This window comes from Lepidochelys olivacea, assembly GCF_965140295.1.
Source record: "Lepidochelys olivacea isolate rLepOli2 genome assembly, chromosome: 3".
In the NCBI taxonomy this organism is placed as follows: domain Eukaryota; kingdom Metazoa; phylum Chordata; order Testudines; family Cheloniidae; genus Lepidochelys; species Lepidochelys olivacea.
The window spans coordinates 130,572,421-130,587,398 of NC_140413.1; the positions used below are offsets into that span (position 1 = coordinate 130,572,421).

Below are 14,978 nucleotides of genomic sequence, written 5' to 3' on the forward strand. Positions count from 1 at the left end.
TCACTTTGCAGAAGTGCAACAACATTTTAATGCGGGGTGGGCAAACCTTTTGGTCCGAGGGCCACATCTGGGTGAGGAAATTGCATGCAGGGCTATGAATGTAGGGCTGGGGCAGGGAGTTGGGGTGTGGGGTGCAGGAGGGGTTCAGGGTGAGGGCTCTGGAGCGACTCCGGAGTGGCAGAGGCATACACCGGGGCCAGGGCAGGCTCCCGGCCTGCCTGCCCTGGCCCCAGCACCGTGCTGCTCCAGAAAGCGGCCAGCACCACGTCCCTGCGGCCCCTGGGGAAGTGGGGGCAGACGGCTGAGCGCGCTGCCCTTGCCTGTGGGTACCTCCCCCGAAGCTCCCATTTGCTGCGGTTCCCCGTTCCCAGCCAATGGGAGCTCTGGGGGAAGATACCCACAGGCAAGGGCAGTGTGCTCAGCCCTCTACCCCCCGTCCCCCAGGGATGTGGTGCTGGCCACTTCCTGGAGTGGTGTGGGGCCTGCGGTGCCACAGGGGTGGCAATCCCGTGGGCCGGATCCAAAGTGGGTCATAGTTTGCCCACCCCCGTTTTAATGGAAGCAAAAATTATTAGAGAGCTCATTTACAAGAAAATGTCTATGTTCCAGTGCCCAGATTATACTTATAACTAAGGTTAAGATTATGTATTTTTTAGTAAAAGTCAGGGACAGATCACAGACAAACAAAAATTCTCAGAAGCTCGTGACCTGTCCCTGATTTTTACTAAAAATACCCTGGGGGTTGGGGAAGGACAAACAGTCAGATCGCTACCGAGGGCCTGCGGCTGCTCCAATCCCACCACTGCTCCTGCGGCACGGGCTGACTGCTGCTGCTCCAGCTCCAAGGGGGCTGACCCAACCCCAGCCACTGCTCTGGCATGCTGGGGACCATGGCTCCGGCAGCCTTGGGGCTGGTGGCCGTCCCAGCAGTTGCTGCTCCCGCAGCCATGGAGCTGACACTGCAGTGGCCCTGCCAAGAAGTCACAGAGGTCCCAGAAAGTCATGGAATCCATGACAGAATCATCTCCTTATTTATAACTAAGGTCCTACTTAAACCGCGATATTGCAGAAATTGCGGATCCCACAATATTAGGCTTCCACCACAATTTTGTTAGCCCCAGGCAGCTGACAGTGGGAGTTCCCTCTGTCAGTCCCATGCATTCATGACCGTAATACAGTTGCAGCTAAATGTCTGCTTATAAAAAAAAAAAATTAACAGCATAATATTGAGTGTTCATATAGTTCCAGCAAATTTTTCTTAAACAAATAGGTCTACTCTGGCTTTTCCAAACTACCACAAAATAATGAAAGGTCCATTATTACTTTTCCACAATTTTCCATGTCTTGTCTGCAACTCAACCACAATTATTTGACAGTCATACCGCAGTTCAAGTAGGGTCTTACTTATAAAGATAATTTTTTGTTTTAGTAGGATTGTTTAAAAAAACAAAACAAAACAAAACCCTGCAAAATGCCTACATTTGGAGTATTCTTTAATTCACTTTGCAATAAGGCTGTTGATTCGGGACATCTCTCATTTGGGTAGTTATTTTTACTGGGCTTCCAAAGGCAGAGCTTTCCTTCAGTCAAAAAACTGAAGTATCCGGAGGGGAGAGAGATGGGTTGTTCTTTTGTGATGGACAGAGTTCTGTTACAGTGTAGTATGTCTATTTTTGCCCTGCAGTTCGGGCTGGATTAATGCAGGGATTTAGGGGCTGCAGCCCAGGGCCCTGGGGTAAAGGGGGCCCCAGCACAGCAGGGCTCAGGCAGGCTGCCTGCATACCATGGCCCTACACCACTCCCGGAAGCAGCCGGCTGCTGGCATGTCTCTGCAGCCCCTGGCAGGGTGGGGTGGGGGAGGCCGCTCTGTGCACTGCTCACGCCCCCAGCAGCGTCCCCACAGCTCCCATTGGCTGGTTCCTGTCCAATGGGAACTGTGGGGGCTGCATTTGCGGGCACAGGCAGCACACGGAGACACGCTGTCCCCCTCCCTGCCAGGGGCGGCAGAAACGTGCCAGCAGCCAGCTGCTTCTGGGAGCAGCATGGGGCTATGGCAGGCAGCCTGCCTGAACCCTGCTGCACCACTAGCCAGGAGCTGCCTGTGGTAAGTGCCTCCTGGCTGGAGTCTACACCTCGCACACCTTCCTGCACCCCAGCCTCCTGCCCCAAGTCAGAATCCCCTCCTGCACCAAACCCCTTCCCAGAGCCCACACCCCTCAGCTGCACCCCAACACTCTGCCCTAGCCTGGAGCCCCCTCCTGCACCCAAACTCCCTCCCAGAAAGAAACTAATATAACAGCTGTTCTAAGGTAAGAAGTAGGCTATTTTGAATTAACTTAATTATATTCTACATGTTAAGACTGAAATGTAACCACAGAACAGCTTAATGTTAATTAAAAGACAAGTTTAGTATAGCATTAATAGCCTCGATGCTATAATTGTGATAATTTTGTTTTAAATTAGGAAAAAGACTTGTATACAGGGGTGCCACAAAATCTAATAGCCCCAGACCCACAGGAGAGTTAATCCAGCCCTGCCTGCACTGTTTAAAAATATTCCCCCTTTTGATTATGTACAAATGAGCACTAGAGTAAAGACCTGCTTGGACTATAGTTTATATATTTGAGAGACTTTGAAGAAAAACTGTCGTCTTAATCATATATAGTGTAAACTAAGTTCTTTATGTATGTTACTACTTATACACTGAAGCATGAGACTGGATTACGCTCATCGTTTTGGCTTGCATAACTCTCAGTGGCTCCCCATATGAAGTATCACGAGCCACTTTAAGGAGAGGTTAAATATAAAGAATGCTTAAATTAAAGAATTGGGCAGGAGAGCGAACCCTGAGGCAGGAATAAACACTCTCAAACTATGGAATAGAAGAAAAAAATAAAAATCAAAGTTGTAATGTGACTTTCTGTGCATGTGTTCGAGAGAGTTCTTGATTACAGGGGCAGTTTACATTACACTGGATATCAAACTTTAGACTTAGTAATGTACTGAGCTCCTGTTGCAGCTCAGATAACGTTCTGTGACCCATGCTTTCAAAAGTTAGGGTTTGGATAAAGAAACAATATTACGCAAATCTCAGTACTGTTTTAATATAATTATACTGGAGTTTCTCCCCCTTTACCGCTTCACACCTCAAAAAAGTAGCATATCTGTTCTGTCTCCATATGACTGGATTTTCAGTCAAAATTTTTTGATCAGGACTAAAACTCCTAAGCTCGGCTTTTAGTACTGCTTCAACATAAATAAAACTCACTTCACAGTGTAACTTTCCTTAGCAAAAGAAATATAACTTTCTCTGCGTACCAGGCCACTCGAGGAATCCTCCAAAAGCCTGCGTTAAGCCTTTCAGCCAAAGTGTCTTTTCAACCAGAAGTTCAAAATCTATGGCTGGCAAATTCTGGAGCAGGACAGAAGCAATTAATACCCAGGGGCTCAGAACCATGTTTTCTATCTGTAGAAGCTCTATTTTGTAGGCTATATCAGTAACAAATTCCTGGATATCCTCAGATAGCCTTTGGGGAAGATGCCTGAAAGGAAAAGTCGAAATAACATAATACATTACAACCAAGAAGAAGCACTACATCCTAGGATATAATTTATATCCTAATCCCATTAGTCCTGTACTGTACCCATATATGTATGTTCTCTCACATAGATACTCTTCTGCCCATTGTACCCACAGTACAGCACCTAACACATTTGGGCAATTATGCAAGTACACGAGACCTAAATTATGAAGCAAGGCTTCCAGATCTAAGCAAGACTTATGTTAACTGATTACAAAAAAATCATTCAAAACCTTCCACTTTATTGAAAAGATTCCAAAAATACCATATAATGTGAAAATATATTGCTAATGCATATTGTCTGTTTGCATTATAGCAAAGAAATATCACACCTGCCAGGATAAAGCAGCTCAAAAGGAGGGTAGCCTTTCTGGATTCTATGTCCAGCTTAGGGAGAATGGTTGTTTTTGTGGATTTATGCAATATAAACACATATTTGCAACTCCGTGGGAAAAGGTAAATTTTGCAGCTAACAACATGGTTACATATTTGCATTATGTATGGGGCTTTGATTTTGGGTGTTAAACAATGGTAAACCCTTCACTCTCTCCAGAATGCTGTATTACACAAACATTCTCTCACACACTTAACTCCTTAACTACATTACCCTCCAATCACACCACCTCTTTTAGACACTGAAAATGATTGAAAGCCAAAGTTGGTTTGTAAAGAGAATGTAGTAAATTTCCAGAGTTGGCCTGAGGTTCTTTCTGCCCCGTGCAAAGTCGAAAAATCTTTCCTTCTCACAGCTGTAGTGTCTGCCTTACCTGTGTTGGAGGCAGAGACTTGGATGAATATAAGCTGGAGGAAGCAGAGTCCAGACAAGACAGAGGCGATGATAGCATGCAAGGGGAAAAGCATCTAGATGATCAGGGCAGTGCCGATGAATCCCCATAATAGTGGGGAATACAAATCCTTTGCCAAGAGGTTTGCAGTTAAGAGGTGCTTTTAAATATCCATTTTCTGTCTTCCTGGGAGCTCATCATCTCGGACAGATGGATCTTGAAAGTTGTATCCACAGGTTACTCTATCCAGTTCAGCTTCTTTCTGCTCCCTCGCCTCCTCCCGCCCCTTCTACAGGGACCCCTCTCACAAGAGTCTTCTGAGGCAGGAGGTACAATCCCCCTAACACTGGGGCCGATCAAATCTGTTCCACGGGACTTCATTGGGAAAGGATTCAATGTGATTCCTGGTCCCAAAGAAAAATGGGGTGGAGACCAATTCTGGATGTCAGTATACTCAACACCTTTGTTCACACCCAGTGGTACAGAATGGTAATCCTAGCAGCGATCACTCCTTCTCTGGGCCTGGGAGATTGGTTTGTCTCCTTTGACCCCCACGATGCTTATTTCCATTTAGCCATGAATCCTTCACCGAGACATATCCTATGCTTTGTGGTGGGCAGAGACCACTGTCGATACCACATCCTACACTTCAGCTTTTTCACCGCTCCAGGAGCTTGGGGCTATAACGTCTGCTATCCTCAAACAAAAGCCATGAAAATCTTAAATTCCAGATATCAAATTGGGAAACCATTCATCCTGTCAGAAAATTACCACTTCCTGGCACAAGGACACACGCTGTCTGCAATGAAGAAGGTGGCAGTGGTGGGGGAAGAGGAAGACCTGAAATGGTGAAACAACTGAGATACTTCAATTACTGACAACTCTCGATGGTAGAGCTCTGCATTTGAGAGCCTAGCATGGCACATATATACATCACCATAATCTTGAATAGGGTACTCAGTGACACTCACAAAACAAGTAACAAAGAATGAGCTTCTTCAGAAATACTTGATCACTGGAATCACACTAGTGCCTGATTTTTAGAGAAACACGGCTGAGCTGCCTGAATGGTCAGATCAAGTAGAGGGGAGAAGAAAGAACGAACCTGACCTGCTCCCAGCATGGAGATGAAAAGAAAAATGCTACTCTCCAGCCTTCGCTGTTTCACATGAGTCAAAAACAAACAAATTATAGATTTGAACCCAAACTATTGGGAGATCAGATGTTCTGGTACCTTGGGACCAAGTTATGAGGACACCAATTGATTCTGCCAGATGCCAATGTTCTGAGTGATACAGGCTGCCCAAAATACACATGTATGCTTCCAAAATTGTCGCTGAGGATTTTTCTGGCTTTCAACAACCCCTGAAGTGAGGAGAGGGAAAAATGTGAGTTGATATTGCAGGGATATACAGAGAGGCAAATACATTGTATTATTATTGAATATATTTACATACAGATGTAGACTCTTTGGGCTTAGGGACTCCTAAAAGTTCATATGCATAGAGGGATTCTTCTAATGTCCTGTCATAGCTGATGCTGACTGGAACAAGGTAGGTGTCAAAAACCTCTCGTTTAAAAAATGGCTCCATCACAATACTGAGAAGACCTGTAAATAGGTGGGTGAAGGGGGAAAAAAAACAACATTCTGAGGCTTCTGGAAAGGAAATTAAGCTGAATTGCAATTGAAAGGAGGCATCTGGTTGTGTACCAATAGACAAAAACTATGTTAGAAGATGCGCTTTGTGCTCACACGATGCAGATGCAAGCATAAGCCAAAGTTGCTGTCTGTGCTTTAAAACAATGCAAATGAAAAAAGTGTTACATTTGATCAAATACCTGTGCTGTATTTACACAACAATACTACTGCTTTGCATTCACATAGCATCTTCCATCCAGCAATCTCTCAGCACTTCTGTGATGATAAATAACTGTTGTTACACCCATTGCAGATGGGAAGCAGGGAGAGGTTAAGTGATTTGCATCAGGCCACACAGGGAGGCAGTGTGAGAATCAGGAATCTTGTATGTTTCTATTATTTGTATTGTGGTACCATCTAGCAGCCCCGGCCACGGAACAGGAGCCCCTTGTGCTCGGACGTATACAACACAACACTAACCAGTACAGTAGGCTGGTCTGGAGGCCTACAGGACCATTCCATACAGCTCCTGAATTTGTCCACCCCACAACAGACTTGCTCTACAAAATGGTGTGTGAGGTCACACTGCACGGAGGACACACCTCATGTGCGATGTTATGCCATTTGGTGCCACACAACTACACATGGTCACTGAATACGTTGGACCACCTTGCTACTCTCCCACATTCTATTGTTTTGGTTCCCCCCAGCAACCCAGTAAGGTACTCTAGTGAAAATCCCCAAATTCAATGAAGATTTTAACTTTTTCAACCAACGTACCAAACTTTGGAGTCAAAGTCTTCGCGGTGCGGCTTCTGGTCCCCTCGAGAAAAAATTCAATTGGGGCATAGCCATTCTTCAAAACAAAACAAAAAAATAAGTTGATTGGGGGAAAAAAATCAATATGATAATGTTTAATCTTCTCTCTCCACATAGTAAAAAGGCTTATTTTAAGCTGGGAGTCACGCAAGTCTAACATCAGGCATCACTACACCTACATTCATCCATCACCTCCAAAGCAGCATATAGTTAAATTAACCAAATAAAGTTTTTTGCATTAATGTATCTTTCATAGAACACATGTGCCAGTAAGGTCAACTAATGCTTTAAAACGTACTTTTAAAAAAATTGTTCAGTAGTTTATTTACCCTTATCATTGTTTTTACATATTCAGCAAAAACTGCCCAATAGAGTCTGTTCCCACTGAACGTACGTCGCATAAAAAAAGCGCCTGACCTTCGTAGCAGCTCACCAACTATTTTCATTCCTAGGAAATCTGTGGGGAAAACAACAAACACAAAACTTATTGATTGACTGTGCCACCGAATATTAATCGGTTTCCCTGAAGCTCTGACCTCAGCTGTTGCCATAAAGGACTAATTCTTTGGGGATGTAATGTAAATAGCCATTGTTATACTGACACAAAGTCCATAGTAATTTCAGGCTTGGTCTACACCGCCAACTTATGTCGGTATAACTAAGTCGCTCAGGGGTGTGGACTTTTCACACTCCTGAGCAACAGTTATACTGACCGAACGCCCACACAGCGCTATGTTGACAGGAGGGCTCCTCCTGTTGACATAGCTACCGCCTTTGGGGAGTACCTATGCCAATAGGAAGAGCTTCTCCCTTCGGTGTAGGTAGTGTCGTCATTAAGCATTGCAGTGCTGTAAAATGTAGACAAGCCCTCAGTAATCCTGAGAGGGAGCAACACATCCATTTAAATATATTCTAATAGATCCAGAGCTGATGTAAGTTGGCCTAGCTCTATTCAAGTCAATGAAACCAGGCCCATTTACAATAGTTGATGTCTGGCTCGCCAACTTTATGAGGCATGGAAAATAGGAACTTGAAAGTACAGCTGTTATGCGTTTCCTAGTCTTGAGGAATCAGGATTACTCCTTTCTGGGTTTTGGCAAGTTATTTAGATCACTTGCGTTATAACAACGAATTGTTTGGGGAGTCACATAATGCAGGAGAGTTTGAAAACAGTTTGACCTGTTAGATTCTTGGATCTTCTTCTGATGCACTATATTTGGGAACCTTTTAAGGTTGCACAGTGAATGTCAAAGTCAGTAAACACAAAAGTTACAGTTCCAACAGCAACATGAACTTGGTTGCCATGAATATCTTGTATAACTTTATAGTGCAGTACAGAGTAAACGATAACACACATATTAAGGTACACATCTCACTAGAAAGAGAAGAATAGAACATATACACGTGCAATACAGTGAGCTCAAAGTTTCAACCTTAATTTCTGGTGACTAATCTTAACATATTAAAAATATATTTGGGATTTAATGTCTTATATTGAAAAAGAATAAAGAATAAAATCTGTAATCACCATTAGTGCCTAACATACCTTAAATCCATAGTGTGTTGTAAGGCACAGTAAGTTCTGAACATAGCTGAGGAACTAACGTATATTGCAGTGCCATAAATGACTTAGGGTGCATTCATTTTGGTCTAACTCTGCTCCCATTAACTTCAATGGGAGGAAAGTTAAGCTAATACAGAGTACTTCTGAAAACTTTGTAGGATAGTACCACTACTATCATACAACGATAGGTGTATACCTAATATATAAAGTAATTGCCACATCTGCAGCACCTTGCATGTGAAGAGCACAAAGTTAAGTCCCTAAGACTGAGCGCTACCTACTGACATACTGAAAAGCGCATAATAAGGTCTCAGCTAAAGCTGGTTGAAAGTTTTCTCATGCAATATTTTTTCTGCTGGAAAATGCTAATTCATCAAAAGCAAAACGTTCTGTGAGAATGTGTTGATTTTGACAAGTCTTAACAGAAATCAGAACAGGTTTTCAATTAAATCTTACATGGTTCCCTGCCAGCTCACCTGCTCCCTCCCACCTCCCAAACAGCCTGCTTGATTGGCTACCAGGGAACCCAAGCTCCCAGTTCTCCAGTTTGCTTGTTGCAGAGCCATGGCTCCCACGACTTCCAGGCTCCTGTGTCCTCCTCCACAGCTTGCCTGCTTCCCGGGGCTTCCCAGACTCCCAGCAATGCACCTATAGCTACTCGGGAGTCCCATGGTCTAAGCTCCCTGGCTCGCTGCTGTGGAGCCAGGGCTCCCAGGCAGCTTGGCATTTCATTTGCACAAAAATTTTCAAGATTTTGGATTTTCATCACGGGAGATGAAATTTTTTCCAAAACCTCACTTTTCTCAGGAGCGGTCAGAACCTTTTTCACAAGATCAGATGTTTACAGGGGCACTTAAAAAAAGCCACGCACAGCACAACAGACATATGAAAATGTTCTACTGCACATATGCAGCTGCCAGTATTCAATCATACCAAATCATCCTCCTCCAAACCAATTTCCCCTCCCGCCCAACTTGCTCAAGTAGATACTCTTCAATAAGTAATAATCACATAACAAGTTTCAGAATCCAGCTTCAATTATCTGCATGTATAGGAAAAAACATGGCAACTTTTTAAAGTGACATAAGTATTTTCCCCCACCATTACTGAGAAGTGCAGTTAGTGGGATTTTGCTCAAACATGCTATAAAAAAAATTCACCAATGAAGTTTGTCAGAATGTTTTAACCATATGAAAATGGGGGGTTATTACAGAAGTTATTTCAACTTTAATGCTGGTAGCTAGTACCAGGCACCTGCTATAATAATATCTCTGCATCTTGAAAATGGATTGTTAAAAGAAATACTTGCCCATTCCTGCAGCAATGACGGGCAGAGCCAAGTCATATGTGTATAACAAATAAGATAGCATCAGAAAATCTATATAGCTTCGGTGACTGGGCAGCAGGACAACTGGATGCTCCTGAATGGCTTGTTGTAACTAAGAACAAACACAAACAATATTTATGGGAACCCCTTTCATGGAAGCTATCACTGCAAATTCCAACAAGATCTCAGAATAGAATGGATTTTGTTTCAAGATGACATTATAGTGAATTTCATTAGAGGGTGGTCCTTGTGTTTATCAGTAGTCTGTAATTCTTTCAGTTTTTGCTGACATACAACTTGGAGCTACAGTAACACTAGCACTGGATCCCATATCTATCTAGAGTTTCTCAAAGGAGAACTCCCCTTTAATCATATATCTAGCAGGACCACTCGATAGTGGGAGATGGGTCATGGAAGACTGCTGACATTTAACATGTGTTCTGATTGTCTTAATGAGTCACTACATTTCAGTATTTTATTTTGGGGGCATTCATACAACATATGGAGAAACATGATCTTTACTTTCTATTCCTTCCAACACCCCTCTGAAGTGCTTTAATATATTTTGGATATTTACTGAGTTAGATATAACGGATATAGATTATAGTGAAATTCTTTGAAATACATATTGATAAGCTAGCTTCTTATTCTCTCAGGCATACCATATACCCATCACCATGGTGTAACTCCAACCAGGTTCCCATGTTTCTATTAGTCACCAATCCCATTCTTCAGTGCTTATGACCATATCCCATTTCATCACGGGTCCAAACTTTACTTCTAGAACCTTTCTTTATCAGCGCCTACTACTAAACATAAATTAAAGAAAAAAAAATGGGCTTATGCCTTTTAGAAACAAAACTTCTTTCATAAAGTTTCCCCAAACACCATAGAGAAGTTACTCTTATGCAATTTTATTTTAATTTAATTAGGAATTCAGGCCCTGTTCAGTAAGACTCTATACTGACCAAAGAACTAATAAAATGGTAACATCATAAGAGAGTGAAAACTGAATGAATGAGAGGAGGAAAATATTTAGACAGACTGTGTCTTTGTTTTGTTAACTATTTAACTTCAAAGACTAATTAATATTCTGGAGAAAGGAAATCTTCAATAAAGATTACTCCCACCATTTCAATAAATGCATGCAAAAGCTCACACGCAGCTTCTGAGCCTGCCAACAAGTCCTTGGTGGGGGGGATGGGGGAGGGGAAGCAAAGATCAGACTTGACATTCTTGATATTTCCAAGGGAAACACCAAGAAAAAACCTTGTTAGGCCTCTCTTTATACAGAATCAAGGGTACAAGCACAAATAAAAAAAATTCTTTGTAGGTCATCTTTAGGAGTTACTGTTTTCTCGGTTTCAAAATTTGTCCCAGCCACAAGCCTATCTAATAGCTCTGCACAATGGGATAAAATGCATGAATTATTTAAATCTGCTGATACTTGTGTACTGAAATTAGGAGTTTAGATTCTCCTTTGAATTCTTTATTCACATCTAGGTTTCTCCCTTTTTAATTGTTGAAAAGGATAATCCTAGTTAACACAGGCCTTGCCACTTTTATTCTTTAAAACTTTTGAATCTATGAATTTGGGTGAAGATTGAGCGTCTATGCCTGAGTGAGTAGTATAACCACCAGTTATGTCAGCCTTTATACCAATACTTACTTTCTGAATTCCTTCTTCATTCACACAAACCCTCTGGAAAAGGCGTTTAAATATTTTGCTCAAACTAAAAGCAAAAAATCGAATAGCTCCTATGTGTAAATTGTGACCCATCTCATCCAGGATTTCAATGGCTTCTTCTTGAATAATATCAGTGGACTCACCCATCTCTTTTGATAGCTAAATAAAAAGCAACAATAAGATCAAAAGTCATTTCCCATAATTTTTTTTTAAAAGGCTGTTCCACAAACTATACCTATTATTCTGTCAAACTAAGAGAAAGGTATTAAAGCCAATGAAATGTAATACATTCTAAATGTTTCAAACATTATTTTGGGGAAATGTGGGTTCTGCTTTATAGGACAGGCATAAACCTAATGTTACCGATTCCGTTTTATTTCAACAACAAAAAAAAGTAAAACGTGAACTCCTCTGAAACACAGTAACTTAAGTGATTACCTTCTGAAACATAAGTTTCATACAAAGGCTGTATTTATATTTATAATAAGCCATTAGGATGCACTGGCATATATACGTTATACTAGATTTGTATTTCTTTTAGGAAGCTTACATTTTAGAAGAGGATTTATTAAATTGCCTTTCTGACAAATGCATGCTTTGGTCTTCTTTCACTGATTAATAAAAAGTTAATTTTAAAAAGCCAGTATTCTTAAGACACATTTGTAGAAAAGTTTTAAAATGCTTTTGGGGTAAGATTTTAGTTACTCGGGGATATCCACTCCATTACTCATGCACTTCTTTGTAATGTATCCTTTTGGCAATGGCTAGTTGAAATGCATACAAAGTACCATCACTACAAATGTTGCATATTGATGTTCAGTTTTAATTCTTGCAAATCTTTCATTTGGGAGATTGTTACTATGGAATTAAAGAGTGGGAATCTCCTTATTCAGTATATTGACTCAAAAAACATTTAACCTAAAAGATACTCTTTATGATTAAACAACTAAATAAGGAACATGCATGTTATAAAGGCATGGAGGATGCAGTGAACATCAGTGAATTAACCATGTCTCTTTAGAGAGGTGTACACTATTTACCTTATTAGTAATGTTTTCACTTCTATAACGGTCAAGAAATTTCTCTTCTCCCACCCTCCTCCATCCCAATAAAGTGGCCATTTCATTATCAAATCGATGCATTCAAACTTCCTTCTCTACATAATTTATTTCACCCTGAATAGTTTCAAGTCTAGCACAGCCCGATTATTTTAGCAACACAGAAGAAACCAGCGACTACCTTCTCTAACCCCACCAAACAAAAATCAATATTTAACAGGAAGTAGATTTTTATTATTTATTCAGGGCAGGCACTTTGTTCTCCTTCATTCGTAAAATGCTTACCAGCACACCTATCATTCATGAATAAATAATTATTAATTTATAGAGTGCATATCTCCTACAGCAGCTAATTACTTATGCCATAAAACTAGGAAACAAGAAACCCATATAAACCAAAAAAAAAAAAAAAAAAAAATCAAACAAATGCAACTCAGCTCATACCCTGAAATTTTCTAGACCAGTTCCAGCAAATTGCCAAGGAAGAAAATTCCAAAGATGGTGGGTGATTCACTCAAGTGAGTACGTTTTCCCCACTCAGACAGCAGACTGTTGTGCTCTACACCAGCTGTAGCTGGCAGATATATTCCCAAGACAGCCCCAAGTAGAGCATCTTGCAATAGTCTGAAGAAGAAATGTTTGAGACTGGACTGTAACTGGCAAGATCATTAACCTCCAAGGATGAGTCTACATTGCAGCTGGGAGTATGCCTCCTAGCCCGGATAGACAGACTCATGCCACCTCTACTCAAGCTAGCATGCTAAAATAGCAACGTGGACGTTGCAGCAGGGGTAGCAGCTCGGGATAGCCACACAAGTCCAAGCCTGCCGATCCCCAGGTCTGAGCTTGGATGGCTAGCCCAAGCCACCACCTCCATATTGATATTTTTCATTCACTAGTTCAAGCAGAGCTAGCGTGAGTCTGTCTCCCGGGGCTGGAAGGCTCGCTCTCAGCTGCAGTGCAGACATACCAAGTGCGTGGGGGATTTCTGAGTAAGGGCTTAACCACCACTTGTTTCAGCATTGCTGGCAGCTTGCCCTGCTGAAGGGATGGTACTGAAATTAGAGGAGGAGTGGTAAGTAACCCTTATGTTTCAGTTGCTAAAACGCTTTCCACTATAAAAACAGTCACAAGAACCTTTTAAAAAGAAACTAACAGCTCCATGGTTTGCAGCAGCTTTTAAAATGCAGCTGGGAGAAAGCCATTGGGCTAGAGAAGAGCATTTTCTTTGTCTCATGAAATTCCATGCAGGGTTAACATAAAAACAGCCATACTGGGCCAGACCAACGGTCCAGCTAGCCCAGTATCCTGTCTCTAACAGTGGCCAGTGCCAGATGCTTCAAAGTGAACGAACTGAACAAAGTGAGTGATCCATCCCCTGTCATCCAATCCCAGCTTCTGGCAGTTGGAGGTTTACGTACACGTGGTGCATGAGGTTGTGTCACTGACCATCTTGGCTAATAGCCATTGATGGACCTATCCCCATGAATTTATTTAATTCTCTTTTGAACCCAGTTATACTTTTGGCCTTCACAACATCCCTTGGTAACAAGTTCCACAAGTTGACTGTACATTGTGTGAAGAAGTACTTCTTTTTGTTTGTTTTAAACTGCTGCCTATTAATTTCATCAGGTGACCACTAGTTCTTGTGTTACATGAAGGGGTAAATAACACTATCCTGTTAACTTTCTCCATGCCATTCATGATTTTATAAACCTGTTTCATAACCCACTTTAGTCATCTCTTCTCTAAAATGATCAACCCCAATCTTTTTAGTCTTTCTTCATATGGAAGCTATTCCATACCCCTAACCATTTTTGTTGCCCTTCTCAGAAAATAATATATTAGAAATGGAAAAAGTATAGAGATGAGGTAACCAGAACCGCATGCAGTATTCAAGATGTGGACATATCATGGATTTATAGAGTGGCATTAGATATTTTCCTGTTTTATTATCTATCCCTTTCCTAATGGTTCCTAACATTCCATTAGCATTTTTGACTGCTGTTGCTGCCTATTGAGTGGATGTTTTCAGGGAACTATCCAAGATGACTCCAAGAATCTCTTTCTTGAGTGAGAACACCTAATTTAGACTCCATCATTTTGTACATATAGTTGGGATTATTTTTCCAATGTACATTACTTTGCACTTATCAGCATTGAATTTCATCTGCCATTTTTTTTGCCCAGTTTAGTGAGATCTCTTTATAACTCTTCACAATCAACTTTGAATTTATCTACCTGGTGTAATTTTGTATCATCTACAAATTTTGCCATCTCACTGTTCACCCCCTTTTCCAGATTTTATAAAGCTGTTAAACAGCACAGATCCCAATATAGATCCTTGGGAGACCCTACTATTTATCTCTCTCCACTGTGAAAAGTGACCATTTATTCCTACCCTTTGTTTGGTTAGCAGTTATAAAGTGTTAAAAACTGTCATTTCCCCTACATTGCCATTTGTCCCCATCGCCATCCCCTCCGTGGACCTAATACATCATCCGTGTCCTACCCCATC

General features: G+C 41.5%; 1 protein-coding gene across 2 annotated transcripts in view; it reads right to left on the reverse strand.

The window, feature by feature from the left end:
* The window catches only part of GNPAT (glyceronephosphate O-acyltransferase), a 38,800-nt gene that overhangs the window by 13,264 nt on the left and 10,558 nt on the right, over window positions 1-14,978 (reverse strand). For both annotated transcript variants that reach the window (XM_084624144.1, XM_084624143.1), the window contains exons 3-9: window positions 11,385-11,561; window positions 9,698-9,827; window positions 7,154-7,281; window positions 6,786-6,861; window positions 5,824-5,975; window positions 5,601-5,731; window positions 3,319-3,542 (exon numbers count right to left, since the gene is read on the reverse strand). In XM_084624144.1, the coding sequence (XP_084480270.1) occupies window positions 3,319-3,542; window positions 5,601-5,731; window positions 5,824-5,975; window positions 6,786-6,861; window positions 7,154-7,281; window positions 9,698-9,827; window positions 11,385-11,561 (1,018 nt within the window). The remainder of the gene's footprint in view (window positions 1-3,318; window positions 3,543-5,600; window positions 5,732-5,823; window positions 5,976-6,785; window positions 6,862-7,153; window positions 7,282-9,697; window positions 9,828-11,384; window positions 11,562-14,978) is intronic.